The 19,223-nt window shown below is 36.8% G+C and overlaps 1 protein-coding gene across 1 annotated transcript; it reads left to right on the top strand.

Moving 5' to 3' along the window:
* The first annotated feature begins 1,977 nt into the window (after positions 1 to 1,977).
* On the top strand, positions 1,978 to 15,871 carry LOC113111269 (ATP-dependent 6-phosphofructokinase, liver type-like). The gene is made up of 22 exons (XM_026275877.1): positions 1,978 to 2,131; positions 3,137 to 3,210; positions 3,282 to 3,359; positions 4,437 to 4,626; positions 5,420 to 5,585; positions 6,557 to 6,601; positions 6,694 to 6,802; positions 7,009 to 7,104; positions 7,192 to 7,284; positions 7,451 to 7,576; positions 7,683 to 7,747; positions 7,811 to 7,874; positions 8,335 to 8,481; positions 10,422 to 10,492; positions 11,154 to 11,241; positions 11,375 to 11,527; positions 11,623 to 11,787; positions 12,087 to 12,148; positions 12,243 to 12,354; positions 12,471 to 12,570; positions 14,061 to 14,166; positions 15,101 to 15,871. The coding sequence occupies exons 1-22, from the start codon at positions 2,077 to 2,079 to the stop codon at positions 15,246 to 15,248; spliced, it is 2,313 nt and encodes a 770-aa protein (XP_026131662.1). The 5' UTR covers positions 1,978 to 2,076; the 3' UTR covers positions 15,249 to 15,871.
* The last annotated feature ends 3,352 nt before the right edge of the window (positions 15,872 to 19,223 follow it).

Genomic DNA, 19,223 nt, shown 5'->3' with positions numbered 1-19,223 from the left:
TGGCTTAGATTTAGCCCAGTTCAAGTTCAAGTCTGCTTTATTGTCAATTTCCACATGTACAGTACATACATACAGAGAATCGAATGTATGTACAGGAAAATTGCATTACAGGAACATGATATTTTCTAAGTAATACAATTAGTTGTGTAAAAAAAGAAATTGTACTTTTATAGTCAATGGTATCTTGTGCAACAAATAAAAATATGACATCATACATTTCTATTTGCATGAATGTATGAAACATCGTAGACATCCAGCAGGTAAAATAAGTATTGAACATGTCCAGGAAATAAAGACACCTTAAAATGACAAGAGTGTCATTTATTATTACATAAATATTATTTTATGACTATTTTCTTACCTCAGGTTTTGGTATTTTTGTCCGACACACGTGTGAAGGTCTGCAGTCACCTTGCTGCTCTTGTTTTTAATTGAATTTACATGGATGCATTATTGACAGTGAGTTATTAACAAAATTAATTATTGAGACGGATCATCCAATCTCGGTCGTTAACAACAACAATAATAACAATACTAATGATACAAACTAAAACATAACTGATGCTCATATGCCACTGAATGGTTAAAAACAGGGCCTTATATTTTATAGAGTAAAGGCATACTTATGCCAGAAACATGCATAAACATTCATTTTGCAAAATAAAAGTCCTGCTGAAAAAGAAAATTCACAGAAATGGGGACAGGTCAATAACCACATATATTCTATTTAAATTATATAAAAATAATGTAATAATAATGTAATAATCAATAATATGTAATATTGATGAAAGCATGCATATTAGCACTAATTATTGTTTTCTCTCTCTTATGTTTTTGTAAGTTGCTGCTTAAAAATTCTTGTTAAAGTGTCAATTCTGTGCTCCATATTGTTATATTTTATCATATTTTTGCTGTAAATCTCTGTATATAACATTTCTGAAGCGGTGATTTGGTAATTAGTATCTAGTAGTGATTATGGTATGTATTCATATTTTTAGTAATATTTCGATATTTTCTGTTTATAATTTGATATACAATTTTTTTAGTTTTGTCTGTTTTGTTGTTTTTATTAGTGTTTTTTTTTTAAATATGTATATTTTATTTTTGGGAATAATTTGATTTTTTTATATTTAAATATTATGTTCATTGTCATTTTTTAATTACTTATTTAATTTTTGTTTCAATTCAGACATTTCCAGCATTTTGTTATTAATATTTTTCTTTATTTTTTATTATTTTTATTAGTTCTCTTTTCAATTTACTTTTATGGGCTTTTATTTCAGTTTCAGTTCACAAATTTTTATTAGTATTTGTTTTTTAAAAATGTTTATTTATTATTATTTTTTATTATAGTAAATCAAATTAAACTAAATTTAAAATAAGAAATATTGCCTTGGTAACCAGCTGAAATATAATAAAAGTAACACATTTTTTATGGTTTTAGTTTGCTCTCTGAGGTTGATCTGTAGATAAGAGCTTCGTCCTCGTAGTCTTTTAATTTATGCTTGACAGAAAAGCTCAGCTGTTTTTCTTCAACCCATTAACTTTTTAAGTTAACTAAAAAGTTAATGGGTTATAGAAAAAAAAATGAGCTATTATTATGTCACAAAAAATGAAGTGCTTGTGTCTCTTATTATTGAAAAACACAGAAAAGCGTCTGTTCTCGGAGGATCAGTGTTGCCAGGTCCGCGTTTTTTCAGAACTGGACATCCGGGGATTTCTCGATAGTAATGTAATTAAGGTGTCACTTTTGTCACGTTTTAATTCGATTTGTGTTTACCTCGAGTTGGACTTTATCCGAAATAAAATTAATTAATCAGAGTATAGTCTTAATCGTGTTAAAATCGGAATATTGATGTCCATGTGGACGTACTGATAAAACCCCGCGGACTTGGTAACACGCGCGGGAACGCCCAGAACACACGAGAGGCGGAGCTACGCACGGTCCGTGCACGGCGTGAGGAGAATATACGAAGTGTTCACGGGAATCAGTGCGAAGGAAAGCGCCGTGTTTTTCGTTTTTAAGGGCTCAAATCTGCGATCTTCCGTCATGTATGTGGACTTGAGAAGCTGCGGATGAGCGGCGCGGGAAAAGCCATCGCGGTCCTGACGAGCGGCGGTGACGCACAGGGTAAACATGACTAGAACGAGCGAATAAAGTTGATAAAGCGAGCGAAGACAAACTCTGACAGCACAAACTGACTCTGACTGAAGCTCAACTCACAAGTTTGAGCCAAAACTTGGTCTTTGATGCACAACTTCTTTGAAAATTTCGAAACTTTGATGCACTGAATGCTGTGTTAATAGGGATCGTAACTTGGTTGTTGACACGCAGCCGCTGTAAAAATATTTCTTAAACATTAGTTCTGAAATATTTAAAACGTCCAGTTCTTTTTCCTCGATCATGCTAACGTTAGTTTGAAACCGTTCTGAGGCTGTTACATTTGAATGTTCTCTCAACGTTTTTTTTTTTACTGTTAGAAGAACGTTCCATTCTATCAGTTTGAAACCGTGAAAATGCTTTTAAACGTTGTGGAATGTCAATACGGCTCCAGGAGTAAACAAACTGCAGGTTTTCAGTTGCCAAAAACCAAATGTGGGTCACTTTGCATAGATATAATATAGTGACGTTACTTTGTTTCTTCTAAATTGAGAAACATCTGAAGAGCAAATAACGTTGAAATCAGCAATGCATCTTGTTTCCATCTATATAAAACAATTGCATAGATCATATCTTGTCTTAGTGCCATAAATATTAAAATATTAGAAGAATTATTAAAGATAAAGACAGGAAAAAATCTTAACAAAAGATGTGAACTGACCCCCAAAATTATGGAATGATCCTAACTTTCGATTTTTTCCCCTGATGTACTGTATGTGTGTCAGAGTGCATGAACTGACCGTGATGAAACCTCACATGACCCCTATCTAGTGTGCATGCACATCTCATGCTTCAGTAGTTCTGTTATTTGTTCCTGATATGTTTCCAGATTAAATTTGCATTGCATGTTGTGTCAAAATATTGCATTAGACACAGTTTGTCAATGCATTTCTCTTTAGTTGATGCATGAAGCACAATTTTAGAAGCTCTTTGCATGGTCGTGTAGATGCATGATAACACGTGTGATTTCTGCAGGTATGAACGCGGTCGTCCGCGCTGTAACACGCATGGGCATTTACGTGGGAGCTAAAGTCTACCTGATTTATGAGGTGAGAGATGTTTCTGTGCATGCACTGAGTCTCAGAGCGCTGCGCTGGTACTGATGCATGTGTTTCTCCAGGGTTATCAAGGACTGGTGGATGGAGGAGATCACATCAAACTCGCCAACTGGCAGAGCGTCACCAACATCATTCAGCTGGTAAAGCTGCGTCCGCTTTAATGCATGCGTGTTTGTTTGTCACATGCATGTGTGATTCTGCCATACCCGCTTCAAGATGTAAATCCAATGATACAGAATCCACAAAAATAAAAATAAATGTCAGTGTAGAATTCCACAAGGTATTGGTTGGATGGAGAAAAATGATCTTGGGGGGGCTTGGAGAAATGCTACAGATATGGAGCAAGTCATATTTTAATAAGTCATTATTTTTATGTAAATGCTCTATTTATTTTTATTCCAATTCTTTTTATATAAATGGTTTAGCTATTTTTTATATAAATGTTTTATTTTATGTTAATGTTTATGTTAATTTATTTATTTATTTTCAAAATATTTACTTGAAATAACATGCACAAATTAATGCAGGTTTCTATGGCTGTGGAAAACCAGAAAAAAATATATATATCATGGAAATTAATAAAAGTGTTCTTTTAAGTATCAGTAATTTGAGTTATTGTAGTTAATATTTTTTTATTTGTTTTAATATTTTCAGTTTTTGTCAAAGTATTTTTTTAATCTTTAATGTCTGTTTTTTAATTACATTTAAGTGTAATTTATTTATTAAATATCCATTTATTATTATAACTTTTCTATCAGTTTTAGTGATTTTAGTTCTTCAGCTTTGAAATGTTCATCAGTATCAGAGATATTTATTTATTTATTCCTGGGAAATAAAACTTGTGATTTATAGTGGATTTTTTACTGTCTTCTACAGCCTTTAATAATGTCATAATGTCAGTTTCTCTTGTTTGTGAAGGAGCCGTGAGTGTTTCTACAGATAATATTTTGACAGACAGCATCAGAAGCAGGGTTTAGATTAAATCTGGGATCACAGCAGCAGCGTTTACATCACAGACAGACTCGTGACACACTGTATATTCTGCAGTATTTGTAGAAGGCCTTTCTAACAGGAGCAGTCACAATAATTAGCAAGAAGTGCACCAAAACATCAGTGCGTCAGGTTTTTAGAGCTCATTGAGTGTTTTGTTGAAGGTTGATTGGTTGTGTGCTGTTGTAGTGCTTCATCTGATGCACAGGTGTTGTGATTGCTGTCAGGGTGGCACCATCATCGGCAGCGCTCGCTGTAAAGCCTTCACCACACGAGAGGGCCGTCTCTCCGCGGCGTTTCACCTGCTCCAGCGCGGCATCACTAACCTGTGTGTGTGCGGCGGAGACGGCAGCCTCACCGGAGCCAACACCTTCCGCAGCGAGTGGAGCGACCTGCTGGCTGAACTCGTGCAGCAAGGTACACACACACTCTGAAAACAGACCTATTATACCCTCAAGATGGAAAATAAGTCTCTGATGCCCTCGGAGTGTGTATGTGAAGCCTCAGCAAAAAATACCCCACAGATAATGTTTTATAGCTTGCTGAAGTTGCCACTTTTAGGATAAAAGACAAAACACTCTATTTTTGTGTTTGTCCCTTTAAATGCAAATGAGCTTGTGCTCCCGCCTCCCTTTTCAAAAGAGGCGGAGCTTCAAGAGCACATGCTCTGTCAGCAACAAACAATCTGAAACTGTCAGAAAGTCTCAAGCGATCTACTCGCATTCCTTTCATGTGTGTTTTTAAACCTTTTCTCCTTTTTAAACACGTGAAGACTGCAGCCACACAACTGCGTTCAAACACTTTATAAACCTGATTTTTGCACAATAGGTCCCCTTTAAAAAATGAAAGTGCTTGAAAGGTTCTTCACTGAAATGTCATATAGAAGAACCATTTTCAGTTCCACAAAGAAGCGTTCAGTCAGAGGTTCTTTAAAGTTCTTTAAAGGTTCTTGAAACCAAAAGGTTCTTCAGATGTTGAAGGTTCTTTATGGAACCATTTAAACCAAAAGGTTCTACTATGACATCCTGAAGCACCTTTATTCTGATAATAATTTAGATTTTTTGTCATTTTCATTAGTTTTTTTCCCTCCTCTCCTCGTCTCTCCTCTCCTTGTTTCTTCTCCTCTCCTCTCTTCTCCTCTCCTCTCTTCTTCTCTCCTCTTCTCTCCTGGTGAGCAGGAGCTGATGTGGAGCGTGTCTGTGTGTTTCAGGCCGGATCACGGACTCTCTGGCGCAGCAGCACACTCATCTGAACATCGTGGGTCTGGTGGGATCCATCGATAATGATTTCTGTGGAACCGACATGACGATCGGAGCTGATTCTGCTCTGCATCGCATCATGGAAGTTATTGATGCAATCAGCACCACGGCACAAAGGTTAAACACACACACAGCCAAGAGACACACGGTCAAAAATTAACCCTTGCCAAAAAATAATAAACTAATGCAAGTTACTGCAGCATCACATTGTCAAATCATAAAAACCATAATCTGACCTTCACTGACCTCAGCAGCGCCAAAGATCTGCAATATACCTGACAATAAATAGTGATAATTCTTCTTTTTCTTATATTTATAAAATATTAAAATTACAAAATACTTAATAACAGTAATCATTATTAATAATACAGTTATTGCTAAATATAAATACTAAAAATAATAATTTAACCAAAATAGGAAATAGTGCTATTGGGCTAGAGCTGCACTTTGTGTTAATGTCAGTTTGGCTATATAATAATAATACCAAAAATTAAAATTATTATTATTATTAATTTTTTACAATTAGTATTTTTATTATTTTTTTTTTTCATTTTTTTTTTTCATATTTGTGCATTATTACTCATTAAATAATGTAAGCATCCCACCGTTCAGTTAATTAAAAAAACAAAAACAAATTAATACTTTAAATGATCAAGGATGCATTCAATTGACTGAAAGTGACATCAAAAACGTTAGAAAAATTTATTATAAAATAAAAATATTTGAAAATAAATGCTGTTTTTCTGAACTTTCCATTAATCTGTGAATCCTAAAATTAAATATCAGTTTCCACAAAAATATTGGACCGTTTTCAATACTGTGTATAGCAATCAGAAATGTTTCTTGAGCAGTAAATCATCATATTATTCTGATTTCTGAAGATCATGTGACACTGAAGACTGGAGGAATAATGCTGAAAATACAGCGGAGCATCACAGAAATAAATTACACTTTAACACAGATTCACACAGAACACAGTTATTTCACACTTTAATAATATTGCATGTTTTTACTGTATTTTTTGATCAAATAAATGCAGCCTTGTTGAGCAGAATTGACTGTGACTCATCAGTTTGTGTTGTTTTCAGTCATCAGAGGACGTTTGTGCTGGAGGTGATGGGACGCCACTGTGGGTATGTCATGTTCACTCGACTGATTCATTTCCTCAGCTGTTTTATTCTTCATAAGGGCATCCGGTCTGATGCGGTCTGGTCTGGTTCTGCAGGTATCTGGCGGTGGTTTCCGCTCTGGCGTGCGGTGCTGACTGGGTCTTCATCCCCGAGGCTCCACCGGAGGACGGATGGGAGGATCACATGTGCGCTCGACTCGGAGAGGTGAGATGGGAAGAGAGCTCTGCACAATTTTTATAATATCAATATTGAGATATAAACAATTTTTTTTTATTGCAGTCCATCATTTATTTGATAAACATTTATTTGTGCTCCAGGGTCACATTTTAGGTTGTAGAAATCTCTTGACTCTAATGAAATGTGTGTGTGTGTGTGTGTGTGTGTGTGTGTGTGTGTGTGTGTGGTGGCAGGTCCGCAGTAAAGGTTCTCGTCTGAACATCGTGATCATCGCAGAAGGAGCCATCGACAAACACGGCCAGCTGATCTCCTCCAACTACGTCAAAGACGTGAGACTCTCGTGGAGCTGTTTGTCAGTTCTGTGCAGATCTGAGGCTGTTGTTCACTCGTGTGTGTGTGTGTGTGTGTGTGTGTAGCTGATCGTGCAGCGGTTGGGTTACGACACACGGGTCACTGTCCTGGGTCACGTTCAGAGAGGAGGAACACCGTCCGCCTTCGATCGAGTCCTGGTGAGTGCGATAAAAGCAATCATGTTCAAATGTGGAAATTTTTTGTTTCTTCAGTGTATCATGCACTGAGCATTTCACTCGCATTTGCATCTAAAAAAAGATGTGTACATACTGGAATAAGTATTTAGCATTTAGCGATTGGCTGTTGGTGTTTTGGTGTGTGTAGAGCAGTAAGATGGGTGTGGAGGCCGTGGTGGCTCTGCTGGACGCGACTCCGGAGACGTCTGCGTGTGTCATCGGTCTGTCTGGGAATCACGCCATGCGTCTGCCGCTCATGGAGTGTGTGATCATGGTGAGTCACTCACCAAACACCCGTGACCTTTGACCTCTGCACAGCGGCTGGTACAAAGAGTTTGTAACGAATGTAACTTTGTGGTTCTGTGTTTTTTGCTTTGTAGACGAAAGAGGTCCAGACAGCCATGAATGAGAAGAGGTTTGAAGAAGCCATTCAGCTGCGTGGAAAGTGAGTTGTGTTCGTTTGTTAATGAATCTGTGAGATGGTTCACTGATTGCTCTGTCTTTGCAGGAGTTTTGAGAACAACTGGAACACATACAAACTCTTAGCTCATCAGAAACCAGCTCTGTCTAAGGTAACAAACTCCACGACTTTGAGTTCTCAAATACTATATACTTTCTGCTTGTTTGTTTAAAAATCAACATTCAAAATCAACATATATATATATATATACACACACACTACCATTTAAAAGTTTTGTATCAGTGAGACTTGTAATGTTTTTTAAAGACGTGTAATGTTTTTTTCCTGTATTTTGATCAAATAAATGCATGCTTGATGAGCAGAATAGACTTCTTTAAAAAGTCTTACTGATACCAAACTTTTGAAGAGTTATAATTTTTATTTATTATTAAATCATTTAATATTATATAATGTATTTGTTATTTACATTTATTACATGTCTTTGTGTTTATTTAAACCATGTAATCATCTAAAATGTGTATTTTTTATAAATATATAAATAGATTTTTAAAATTTAGAATTAAAGAAATTGTGCCTTTAATCAGCTCTAACGTGTGTGTGTGTGTGTGTAGAGTAATTACTCTATGGCGATCCTGAACGTCGGCGCTCCGGCCGCAGGGATGAACGCTGCTGTGAGATCCGCAGTTCGAGTGGGACTCGCTCAGGGTCACAGGGTTTACACTGTCCACGACGGCTTCGAGGGTCTGGCCAAAGACGAGGTGAGGACAGCAGAGAAGACAGTGTGTGTGTGTGTGTGTGTGTGTGTGTGTGTGCATGTGCGCGTGTGTGAAAGAGAGTGCGCGTGTGAGAGAGAGTGCTGAAAGGGAGTGTGTGAGAGTGCGCGTGTGTGAAAGAGAGTGCACGTGTGTGAGAGAGTGCGCGTGTGTGAAAGAGTGCTGAAAGAGTGCGCGTGTGTGAGAGAGTGCGCGTGTGTGAAAGAGAATACTGAAAGGGAGTGCGTATGTGTGAAAGAGTGCGCGTGTGTGTGAGAGTGCGCGTGTGTGAAAGAGAGTGCGCGTGTGTGAAAGAGAATACTGAAAGGGAGTGCGTATGTGTGAAAGAGTGCGCGTGTGTGTGAGAGAGTGCGCGTGTGTGAAAGAGAGTGCGCGTGTGTGAAAGAGTGCGCGTGTGTGAGAGAGTGCGCGTGTGTGAAAGAGAATGCTGAAAGGGAGTGCGTATGTGTGAAAGAGTGCTGAAAGAGTGTGCGTGTGTGAGTGCGCGTGTGTGAAAGAGTGCGCGTGTGTGAAAGAGAATACTGAAAGGGAGTGCGTATGTGTGAAAGAGTGCGCGTGTGTGTGAGAGTGCGCGTGTGTGAAAGAGAGTGCGCGTGTGTGTGAGAGTGCGCGTGTGTGAGAGAGTGCGCGTGTGTGAAAGAGAATGCTGAAAGGGAGTGCGTATGTGTGAAAGAGTGCTGAAAGAGTGTGCGTGTGTGAGTGCGCGTGTGTGTGAGTGCGCGCGTGTGAAAGAGAGTGCGCGTGTGTGTGAGAGTGCGCGTGTGTGAAAGAGAGTGCGCGTGTGTGTGAGAGTGCGCGTGTGTGAAAGAGAGTGCGCGTGTGTGTGAGAGTGCGCGTGTGTGAGAGAGTGCGCGTGTGTGAAAGAGAATGCTGAAAGGGAGTGCGTATGTGTGAAAGAGTGCTGAAAGAGTGTGCGTGTGTGAGTGCGCGTGTGTGTGAGTGCGCGCGTGTGAGAGAGTGCGCGCGTGTGAAAGAGAGTGCGCGCGTTTGAAAGAGAGTGCGCGCATGTGAGAGAGTGCGCGTGTGTGAAAGAGAATGCTGAAAGGGAGTGCGTATGTGTGAAAGAGTGCTGAAAGAGTGTGCGCGTGTGTGAAAATGCGCGTGTGTAAAAGTGCGCGTGTGTGAGAGTGCGCGTGTGTGAGAGTGCGTGCGTGAGAGAGCGTCTGCGTGCGTGTGAAAGTGTGCGTGTCTGTGAGAGTGTGTATGTGTGAGGGAGTGTGTATGTGTGTGTGAGGGAGTGTGTGTCTGTGAAAGAGTGTGTTTGTGTGTGAGAGAGAGAGAGTGCGTGTGTGAGAGTGTGTGTGTGTGTGTGTGTGTGAGATTGAGTGAGTGTGTGTGTGTGTGTGAGAGAGAGAGAGAGAGAGAGAGAGAAAGAGAGTGCATGTGTGTGCATGTGTGTGTAAAAGTGTAATGAGTCAACTTGAAAACCATAATTGAGTAAAAAGTACAGATGCCTCACAGTGCAAATTACTCCACTACATGTTAAGTCACCAATTCTGAAACTTCAGTAAAAGTCTTCTAGTATCTGATTTTAGTTTTTAAGAAATACTTAAGGTTTTTACTTCTACTAAATATAGGTTCAGAGATGCAGAGCCAGGGATCTATGTGCAGGTATTTGATGGTAAAAACTAGAACAAACAATAAACCAAAAGGAACAAACAGAATGATGGTCAATCAGACAACCAGTGAGTAGCAGTAAATCACAATCCACTAACCTCAAACTGAAGTTGCAAAACCTCAATATAACCTATGATTTCCACAATGCGGAAAATGTGGATAAAATCACGGAATCAGGTCATTTAAATGGAATTTCCTGTATGACTTGGAATGTCATGGAAATTGTGGCTTTGGATAAAACTCAGCGTCTGCTGAATGACTAGATGTAGATGCGTGAGGTTTCTCTGAGCTCTGCTTCACTCCTGCAGGTGACTGAGGTTCACTGGCATGATGTGGCTGGATGGACGGGGCAGGGAGGATCACTGCTGGGCACCAAACGGTCAGTTCTGTGCGTCTCTTTACCGGACTGAACACCATGAGCCTCGAGCAGCACCGCACACGTCATCCACCATCTGATCAGACAACTGCAAGATGCTTCAGAAGTTGCTTGTTTTCTGTGTCTGTTCTGTCTGTCACATAAGCCCCGCCCACAGTACAATCTCATTGGTCCATCTCACTCCCCATATCTTCATATTAAATCACGCACACGCTCTGATTGGCTGAGATTTCATTGCTTCATGCTACACTTTAAGTTTAAAGAAATCAAATTCTCTTGTCTGGAAACTTTGTTTCGACGTTAAATCTTGAATGAATACTGTTACAATCCACAGAATAGTTACTTCTAAATAATTATCTTTTACCTTTCTCAATAGTTTGCATTTATTTATTTATTAAAAGAGTTATGTGTTTAGTTTAGTAAAACTAAAATTAAAACCTATTTCTTTACTTGGAATAAAATATTTTGGGTGGTTCATAAGATAACATTGCTCATTTTCATTTAGTTTTTACTTGATGTACGCAAATAACTAAAACTAGTATATAGATGTGTGAAAAATAACTTGTAATTTTAAAGTAAAATGTGTCGTTTCATGTTGTCTTTTTCTCATTTAATATATGAGTGTATCATCAATTCATTCATTTGTGTGTTTATATTTGTTCAGAACTCTTCCCAACTCCTGCATGGAGGACATCGTGGCCAATATCAGCAAATACAACATCCAGTCGCTGCTGGTGATTGGTGGATTTGAGGTACAGACTGAGTGTGTGTGTGTGTGTGTGTGTGTGTGTGTGTGTGTGTGTGTGTGTGTGTGTGTGTGTGTGTGTGTGTGTGTGTGTGTGTGTGTGTGTGTGTGTGTGTGGTAACTGTGTGTGTCTCCTGCAGGCGTATGAAGGGGTTCTTCAGCTGGTAGTGGCTCGAGGACGCTATGATGAACTGTGCATCGCCATGTGTGTGATTCCCGCCACCATCAGCAACAACGTGCCGGGCACAGACTTCAGTTTGGGAGCAGACACGGCTGTGAACGCCGCGATGGAGGTGAGAGACACTCTCCTGAGACGGTAATCGAACACTGTTCTAATGATAATTAAAATATGAAACCAATACTAACTTCTCTCTGTCTGTCTGCGCAGAGCTGTGATAGAATCAAGCAGTCTGCGTCTGGAACCAAACGCCGCGTCTTCATCGTGGAGACCATGGGAGGATACTGCGGTTACCTAGCAACCACCACCGGCATCGCCGTGGGAGCAGACGCCGTCTACATCTATGAGGAGCCGTTCAGCATCCACGAGCTGGAGGCAAGACCACAATCCCTGTCTCTTCTTATCAAATAATACTGTAGAAATTGTTAAATCATGTTGTTATTTTAATCAGCTGTGTTCTGTGTGAATCTGTGTTAAAGTGTAATGTATTTCTGTGATGCTCCGCTGTATTTCCAGCATCATTCCTCCAGTCTTCAGTGTCACATGATCTTCAGAAATCATGAAAATATGATGATTTATTTCATTTTATTCCTGTTTAAAGTGCTTTAAGTGGTTTTGATCAAGCATGTCAAATGTTTTAGTAATTCAGAGCTTTACTCACGGTTTCCTCTCAGACAAACGTGGAGCATCTGACGGAGAAGATGAAGAAGGATATTCAGAGAGGACTAGTGTTGAGGTAAAGCATCACATGACACCTGTCTTGATGATTCTCTTCTGCTCTTCATGTAGCTGTGATTCACTAAAGTTGTCTTCATTCTTCTTCTCTGCAGGAATGAGAAGTGTCACGAGCACTACACCACTGACTTCATCTACAATCTGTACTCCGCTGAGGGCAAGGGCGTCTTCGACTGCAGGGTCAATGTTCTGGGTCACCTGCAGCAGGTGAGACGCCGTCTAGTGATCATGTGACCTGTGTCCTGACAAATCAGACACGGAATCATCATGTTGTTGTTTGGATGTTTTTTTTGTCCTTGTTTTTGTTGTTTTGTGTGATTTAGGGCGGCGTTCCCACTCCGTTCGATAGGAATTTTGGCACTAAACTGGGAGTGAAGTCAGTTCTGTGGCTCACAGAGAAGATGAACAACGCTTACAGACATGGTGAGACACATTATAAAACTTACAAAACTTAAACAAAAATTAGGAATGTTACCTTGACTAGTAACTAATATATAAAACAAGTTTAGGAACAAAAATGACTGAAGCTAAAATTGTAATAAATTTAAAATGATAGATAAATGGAACTTTTTGGAAATAAATATAAATGAAAGCTAAATGGAATTTTTTTAAATAATAAAAAATATAAAATTACGTCATAAAAGTACTAAAACTTAAATATAAATGAAAGTGAAATAGAAATATACCAAATTTAAAATTGATAAAATTACATTATAAAAGTACTAAAACTAAAACAAATATAAATAAAAGCTAAATGGATTTTTTTTTATTATAAAAAAATATAAAATTACTTTATAAACGTACTAAAAATGAAATATAAATGAATGCTAAATATAATTTTATCATTTTTAAAATGTGTATTTCTATTATAAAAATAATAAAAATAAAATAAATATAAATGAACGTTAAATGGATTGAAAAAATAAAAATTATAAAATTACATAATAAAAGTACTAAAACTGAAATAAATATAAATGAATGCTAAATAGAAAAATAAAAAAGGATAAAGCACATAATAAAATTACTAACCTAAAACTGAAATAAATATGAATTAAATCAAAAAATGTTTTTTTAATATAAAAAGAACTAATAAACAAATTACAAAAGCACAAATAAATCACAAAGATTAAAATAAATATAGATTAAATAAATATTTAAAATTAACACATTTAAATATAAAATTTACACACAATTATCAACAAATACAGACAATAAGATCATAAAATAACACCACAATAAGTAAACGAATAGCTAAATAAATCTAATACTGTATTAAAAATATATAAATAATTACAGCAAATTACAGCTCCATACTGCCACTGTTTAACAGCTTTGGCACCAATTCACAAACCTTCCAATCTCTGAAAAATATTCAGACAAGTCCCAGTTCTTTTTCAATAAATCTAAGATTGCAGTACCATCTGAGAATTTAACGATGTAATTATTAGAGTAACACCTTCCACACTCATCTGTATACAAACAACAACAAAACAAAACCGGTGACCTAACAGAGCCCTGAGGGACACCTGTTCTGATTTCAGATAGTGTTCCATTAACATCAGCCTGCTGCCTGCGATTGGTTAAAAAACTTCAGAACTATTTTATGAAACCTTCAAGCATTTAAATTAATGGATTAAATGATGTGACCCTGACTGTGAAAACCCAGCTAAAGTTATTTTTTTTGGTGATTTACTGTTCTATCTAGATATAATCATACTTCATAAAGATTGACTGATATTGACTGAGTAAGACCATGTAAAAGATTTAACCATAATGAAATAAATGGTTGAACCAAACATAATTCGATTTGGAGACTTTAGCCTGGATTTCACATAGAGGCTCACATATTAATATGAGTAATCGATTTGAAGGCAGTGATGATGAGTGAAGCTCTGTTTGCTTGTGAATCGCAGGCCGTGTGTTTGCGAATGCTCCAGATACGGCTTGCGTGATCGGCATGAAGAAGAAAGTGATGTCGTTCAGTCCCGTCACCGAACTCAAAGCACACACCGACTTTGAGTAAGAGTCACATGACTAAATATATCCCACCTCATGAATAATGAATGTCATGCGGGAGCTCATTATAATATGATGTCATAATAATAACTACTCTACAAGACAAAAGTTTGGAATAGGAAATTGTTTTAATCTTTTAAAGCTTAGTAAGGCTGTAATTATTAGTCAGTAAAAATTAAATAATATTAGAATACAAAATAGCAGTTTTCTAAGTGAATATCTATTAAATTCTAATTTATTTATATGTATTTTCAGCATCATTACTCCAGTCTTCAGTGTCACATGATCTTCAGAAATCATTCTGATATGAAGATTTGATAACATTTCTGATTATTATCAATGTTGAACACAGCTGTGCTGCACAATATTTTTTTATTTTCAAACTTTGATACATTTTATTGTTTTTCAGGATTCACAGATGAACAAAGATCAAAAGAACAGCATTTATTAATATATATATATATATATATATATATATATATATATATATATATATATATATATATATATACTTTCTTTTTTTTTTTTTTTTTTTTACATTATAAATGTTTATTGTCACATGATCCATTAATAGATCCAAAACAGATTTTTTTTTTTTATATAATATTTTGCTATTTTTAAACAAATAAATGCTGCCTCTGTGAACAGAAATGTAACATTCTTTCCAAATTTGGCTGCTACTTATTGAGTTAATGATGTGCTATTCTTTGTTCTGCATCCCAAATATATTCAATCTTGATTTTGTAACATGTTGCAACAAGATGCTTTTTTTTGTTTTAGTTTTTAGGCTTTAGTGAAAAAAAATCAATTTTGGACGTAAAAGATAACAATAAAACAGCATGTCAAGCAAATATCTTCCAAAAAACAAGCATGTTGTCATGTGTTTGCATCCGTGTGTTCTAGTGTCTGTGGATGATGTGTGTTTGTGTTTGTGCAGACACCGGATGCCGCAGAAGCAGTGGTGGCTCAATCTGCGCCCCATGCTCAAGATGTTGGCCAAATATCAGACCAGTTTTGGCGAGTATGTGACCGGAGAGATCGAACACGTGACGCGCCACACACTGAGCAAGGAGACCGGATTCTGAGTGGCTACTCATCATCATCATCATCATCATCATCATCATCGCCTCTGAGCCAATCAATCCTGTCATACTCATAACTGCATTTATATGCTGCATATAACACGTTATTAACAGAACATCAGTGTTTATGAACTATGTTCATCAGCCGTCTGCTGTGCCTCTTATAATATTTCCTCCTCATATGCGAGTCTTTATTATTTCAACAGTTGTGCATGTTTGTGTAAAAGACGAAATAGTGAATTGTGTTTCTGAATGATCTGGGTGTTCTGGTTTTTGGACACAATCTTTTCCTCTTTCTGTTGTGCTGATTATTTTTTTGGGCTGATGTTTGAAGCGCTGTTTCTCTGGTGTTTGAGTATAATCTTGTTTTTTCTAATTATTTGGCTGTTGTTTGTTTCTTTATTCCAGAATCCTTGATTTGTTTGAGTGTCTGCTGTTGAATTATTACTGAATTATTGTGCTCTTCTCAGTTCTCTTCTCTCCTCCTCTGATCTGTAGAAATACTTCATGCCATGTTTACTGACCAATATGTTAAATTTGGATGTCTCAACTTTTAAAGATGCTCTTTTGTGATTAAACCTGACAAAATAAATAGAGATATTTTCTGATTAACAAAAAAAAAAAAATTGCGTGGTGTTTACTGTATTTTATTTTTAAGTCTACTCTAAATTATGATTTTACTGAAGCAGCACACATTGATAAAGAGAGAACATATTTAAAATAATAAAATAATTTGTTTAATATTTAAGAATATATATTTGACTACATTTAGCATATGTTTTGATCCAAAGCGACTTAAAAATGAGGACAAAAGAGTAATAATATACAAGTGCTATAATACATTTCATATTAAATCATCTTAATGCAGTAAGTTTTATACATATATATATATATGTGTATATATATATATATATTAGGGGTGTAACGGTTCACAAAATTCACGGTTCGGTTCGATACGATACACTGATGTCACGGTTCGGTTCGGTTCGGTTCGATACGTTTTAGATACAGCAAAATGTAAAAACATCTCAACTTTTCAGAATGCCGCAAGCGCACCGCGGGTCATGTGACAAGAACCAACCAATCAGCTTCATCCTTTCCCGTAACAACGTTGAGAGCTCAGCCAAGATGAAGGATCAGCTGATCATAGTTGTATATGGATTGCAATTTTGAAATAAATTTAGTAGCAGAGCTACTGCAAGCGATTTTTAGAGCTGCAAATCCATTTATCCTTCGCTGAAATTTCCGCGTCTCATGGAGAGAGCACGTCATTGTTGCTTAGCAAAGACAGACGCCTCAGGAGAAAGACGCGCTTAGCGTTTTCCATGCGTTTTTAGGCACGATATGTGAACGGCCCCTAAGGCGCTCGCTCACTCAGCACGCGCTGAAGGCTCGTTGCAAAATGTCGAATGCATTTAACAGACCAGAAATATAAGATCCTAAAATAACCAACAGGTCTGGTGTTTGGGTTGGATTCCCTGTAAGCTATAGTGTCTAAATGCTGCAGGGATAGTTTGCTGCGTGCATGTTTCTCCTTTTTTTTCGTCTTTTCCCAGATAGTACTGACGCATATATCCCAGATATTCCCGCTGGTGTTTTTTTTTTTTTTTTGTATTCCCGCTGGTGTACCCTGTCATGTTGCAGATGCGACATACCGTTGTTTTTTTATCCACCACTCTCTTGCCATCACCATTATAGCTTAAAGGGAATCCAAAGTGCACCCAAACACCAGACCTGTTGGTTATTGGAGGATCTTCTCATTTCTAGTCTGTTAAACGCATTGGCTATTTTGCAACGAGCCTTCAGCGCGTACTGAGTGAGCGAGCGCCTGCTGAGTAGCCTAACATAAACATATAAGATGGTGTTTTTTTCTTCTTCGGGAGTGTCAGGGGCGTTGCCTGTTACGTCGTTTGGGTTATTGGGCTACCTTGTTGAACGCATATCATTATATTTCTCTCTCTTTTTTTTTTTTTTTTCAAATATAATTAATTACTCCAACGAACCGTTCGGTATACATAATGCGTACCGCGTACCAAACCGAAAGCGTTGTACCAAACGGTTCAATACGAATACGCGTATCGTTACACCCCTAATATATATATATATATATATATATATATATATATATATATATATATATATATATATATATATATATATATATATATATTCTACAAATACAGTCTTTTAGCGTGATAAGTTATGGTTAAATAATTTAAAGTGTTCAAGATTAGAACTGTTAACAAAAAAATAATTGAACACCCAGTGCGCTTGCCACTGTAACTTATAGGATTTTAATTATTTGTATTTTTTCTCATACTGTAGAGTTTAATTAATTAAGTGTTTCTGGTTTCTTCTCAAATGTGTTTATTTGGCATTAATAATTTTAAGCCTGGTTTGACACTGAACTCCCGAACTGGCTCAAATGATTCACACTCCGAACTCCCAAATTGATTTAAATGAGTCGCGAACCCGCTCCGAACTCCCGAACCAACTTAATGATTCGCAAACCACAAACTGACTAAAATGATTCGCCAAACTGCTCCGAACTCCCGAACTGACGTAAATGATTCGCGAACCCGCTCCGAACTCCCGAAATGATTCAAATGATTCGCGATCCCCAAATTGACTCAAATGTTTCGGGAACCCGCTCCGAACTTCCGAACTGACTCAAATGATTCGCGAACCCGCTCCGAACTCCCGAAATGATTCAAATGATTCGCGATCCCCAAATTGACTCAAATGTTTCGGGAACCCGCTCCGAACTCCCGAACTGACTCAAATGATTCGTGATTCCGCTCCGAACTCCCGAACTGACTCAAATGATTCGCGATCCCCAAACGGACTCAAATGATTCACGCTCCGAACTCCCGAACTGATTAAAATGATTCACGCTCCGAACTCCCAAACTGACTAAAATGATTCGCGATCCCGCTCCGAACTCTAGAACGGATCACATTAGATTGTGGTTAATCTTGCAGATCATGACTTATCTACTCTTCCTCTCACTGCAGTTTGGTAATATAATGATTCCTCCTTTGAACTCCCACCTCTTCTGTGGGTTTTATTGTTCTGGGTCTGAATTTGGGCTCCTGGGGTCTCAAAAAAGAAACATTTTCAATCTCCAAGGTGAACGTTATGACAACACCAGTGTTGTGCTAGTTACTAAGAAATATTACTAGTTTAACTAGTTAACAGTTAGTAGTTACTTAATTAAAAAAGAAACTGAATTACTTTGTTGATTACTTACACCAAAAATAATGCATTTCTGTTAAAAGTAACTTTTTATTTAAAAATTATTTTTTAAAGAACTTTCTTCAATGTTCCCATTAATGCGCTTTTATGCGTTATGGTCTATACAAACACAAAGTAAAACAGAAAGTAATTTTAAACACTATTTTGATTAAGTCAGACCAGCACAAACTGAATATTGTATATCACAAGGATTTCTGAAATAAATAACAAAACACCTGAATAATATATTCAGAATCAAAAACTAAAGTGGCTTCTGCATCATAAAAGCTGTTGTGTTGAGCTCTTAAATATGTTCCTTTCACAGCTTAAGTATGAAAACTATCAACAATGGACAACATAACACAGAACTTTTTGAAATAAATAAATGAAAGCAATCTGAATTATTCAGAATCAATTTCGAGAAACATACACACATATACAGATGTACCTGATGTACGTAAATTATATATATATATATATATATATATATATATATATATATATATATATATATATATATATATATATATATATATATATATATATATATATATATATATATATATATACACACAGAGCAAAAGTTTGGAAACATTACTATTTTTAATGTTTTTGAAAGAAGTTTCTCTGCTCATCAAGCCTGCATTTATTTGATCAAAAATACAGAAAAAAACAATAATATTGTGATATATTATTACAATTTAAAATAATGGTTTTAGAATTTATTATACTTTAAATTATCAT

This window comes from Carassius auratus, chromosome 11 (assembly GCF_003368295.1).
Source record: "Carassius auratus strain Wakin chromosome 11, ASM336829v1, whole genome shotgun sequence".
Lineage (NCBI taxonomy): Eukaryota > Metazoa > Chordata > Actinopteri > Cypriniformes > Cyprinidae > Carassius > Carassius auratus.
The sequence above is the reverse complement of the archived record's forward strand: the minus strand, read 5'-3'. Positions and strand labels throughout refer to the sequence as shown.

What these genes read in the sequence shown, in the direction of transcription:
- LOC113111269 (XM_026275877.1), top strand. Translation starts at nt 2,077, where the DNA reads ATGAGCGGCGCGGGAAAAGCCATCGCGGTCCTGACGAGCGGCGGTGAC. An exon ending in TGTGCGCTCGACTCGGAGAG is followed by an intron (nt 6,803 to 7,008) that starts GTGAGATGGGAA and finishes GTGTGGTGGCAG; the next exon opens with GTCCGCAGTAAAGGTTCTCG. An exon ending in CTGTGAACGCCGCGATGGAG is followed by an intron (nt 11,528 to 11,622) that starts GTGAGAGACACT and finishes CTGTCTGCGCAG; the next exon opens with AGCTGTGATAGAATCAAGCA.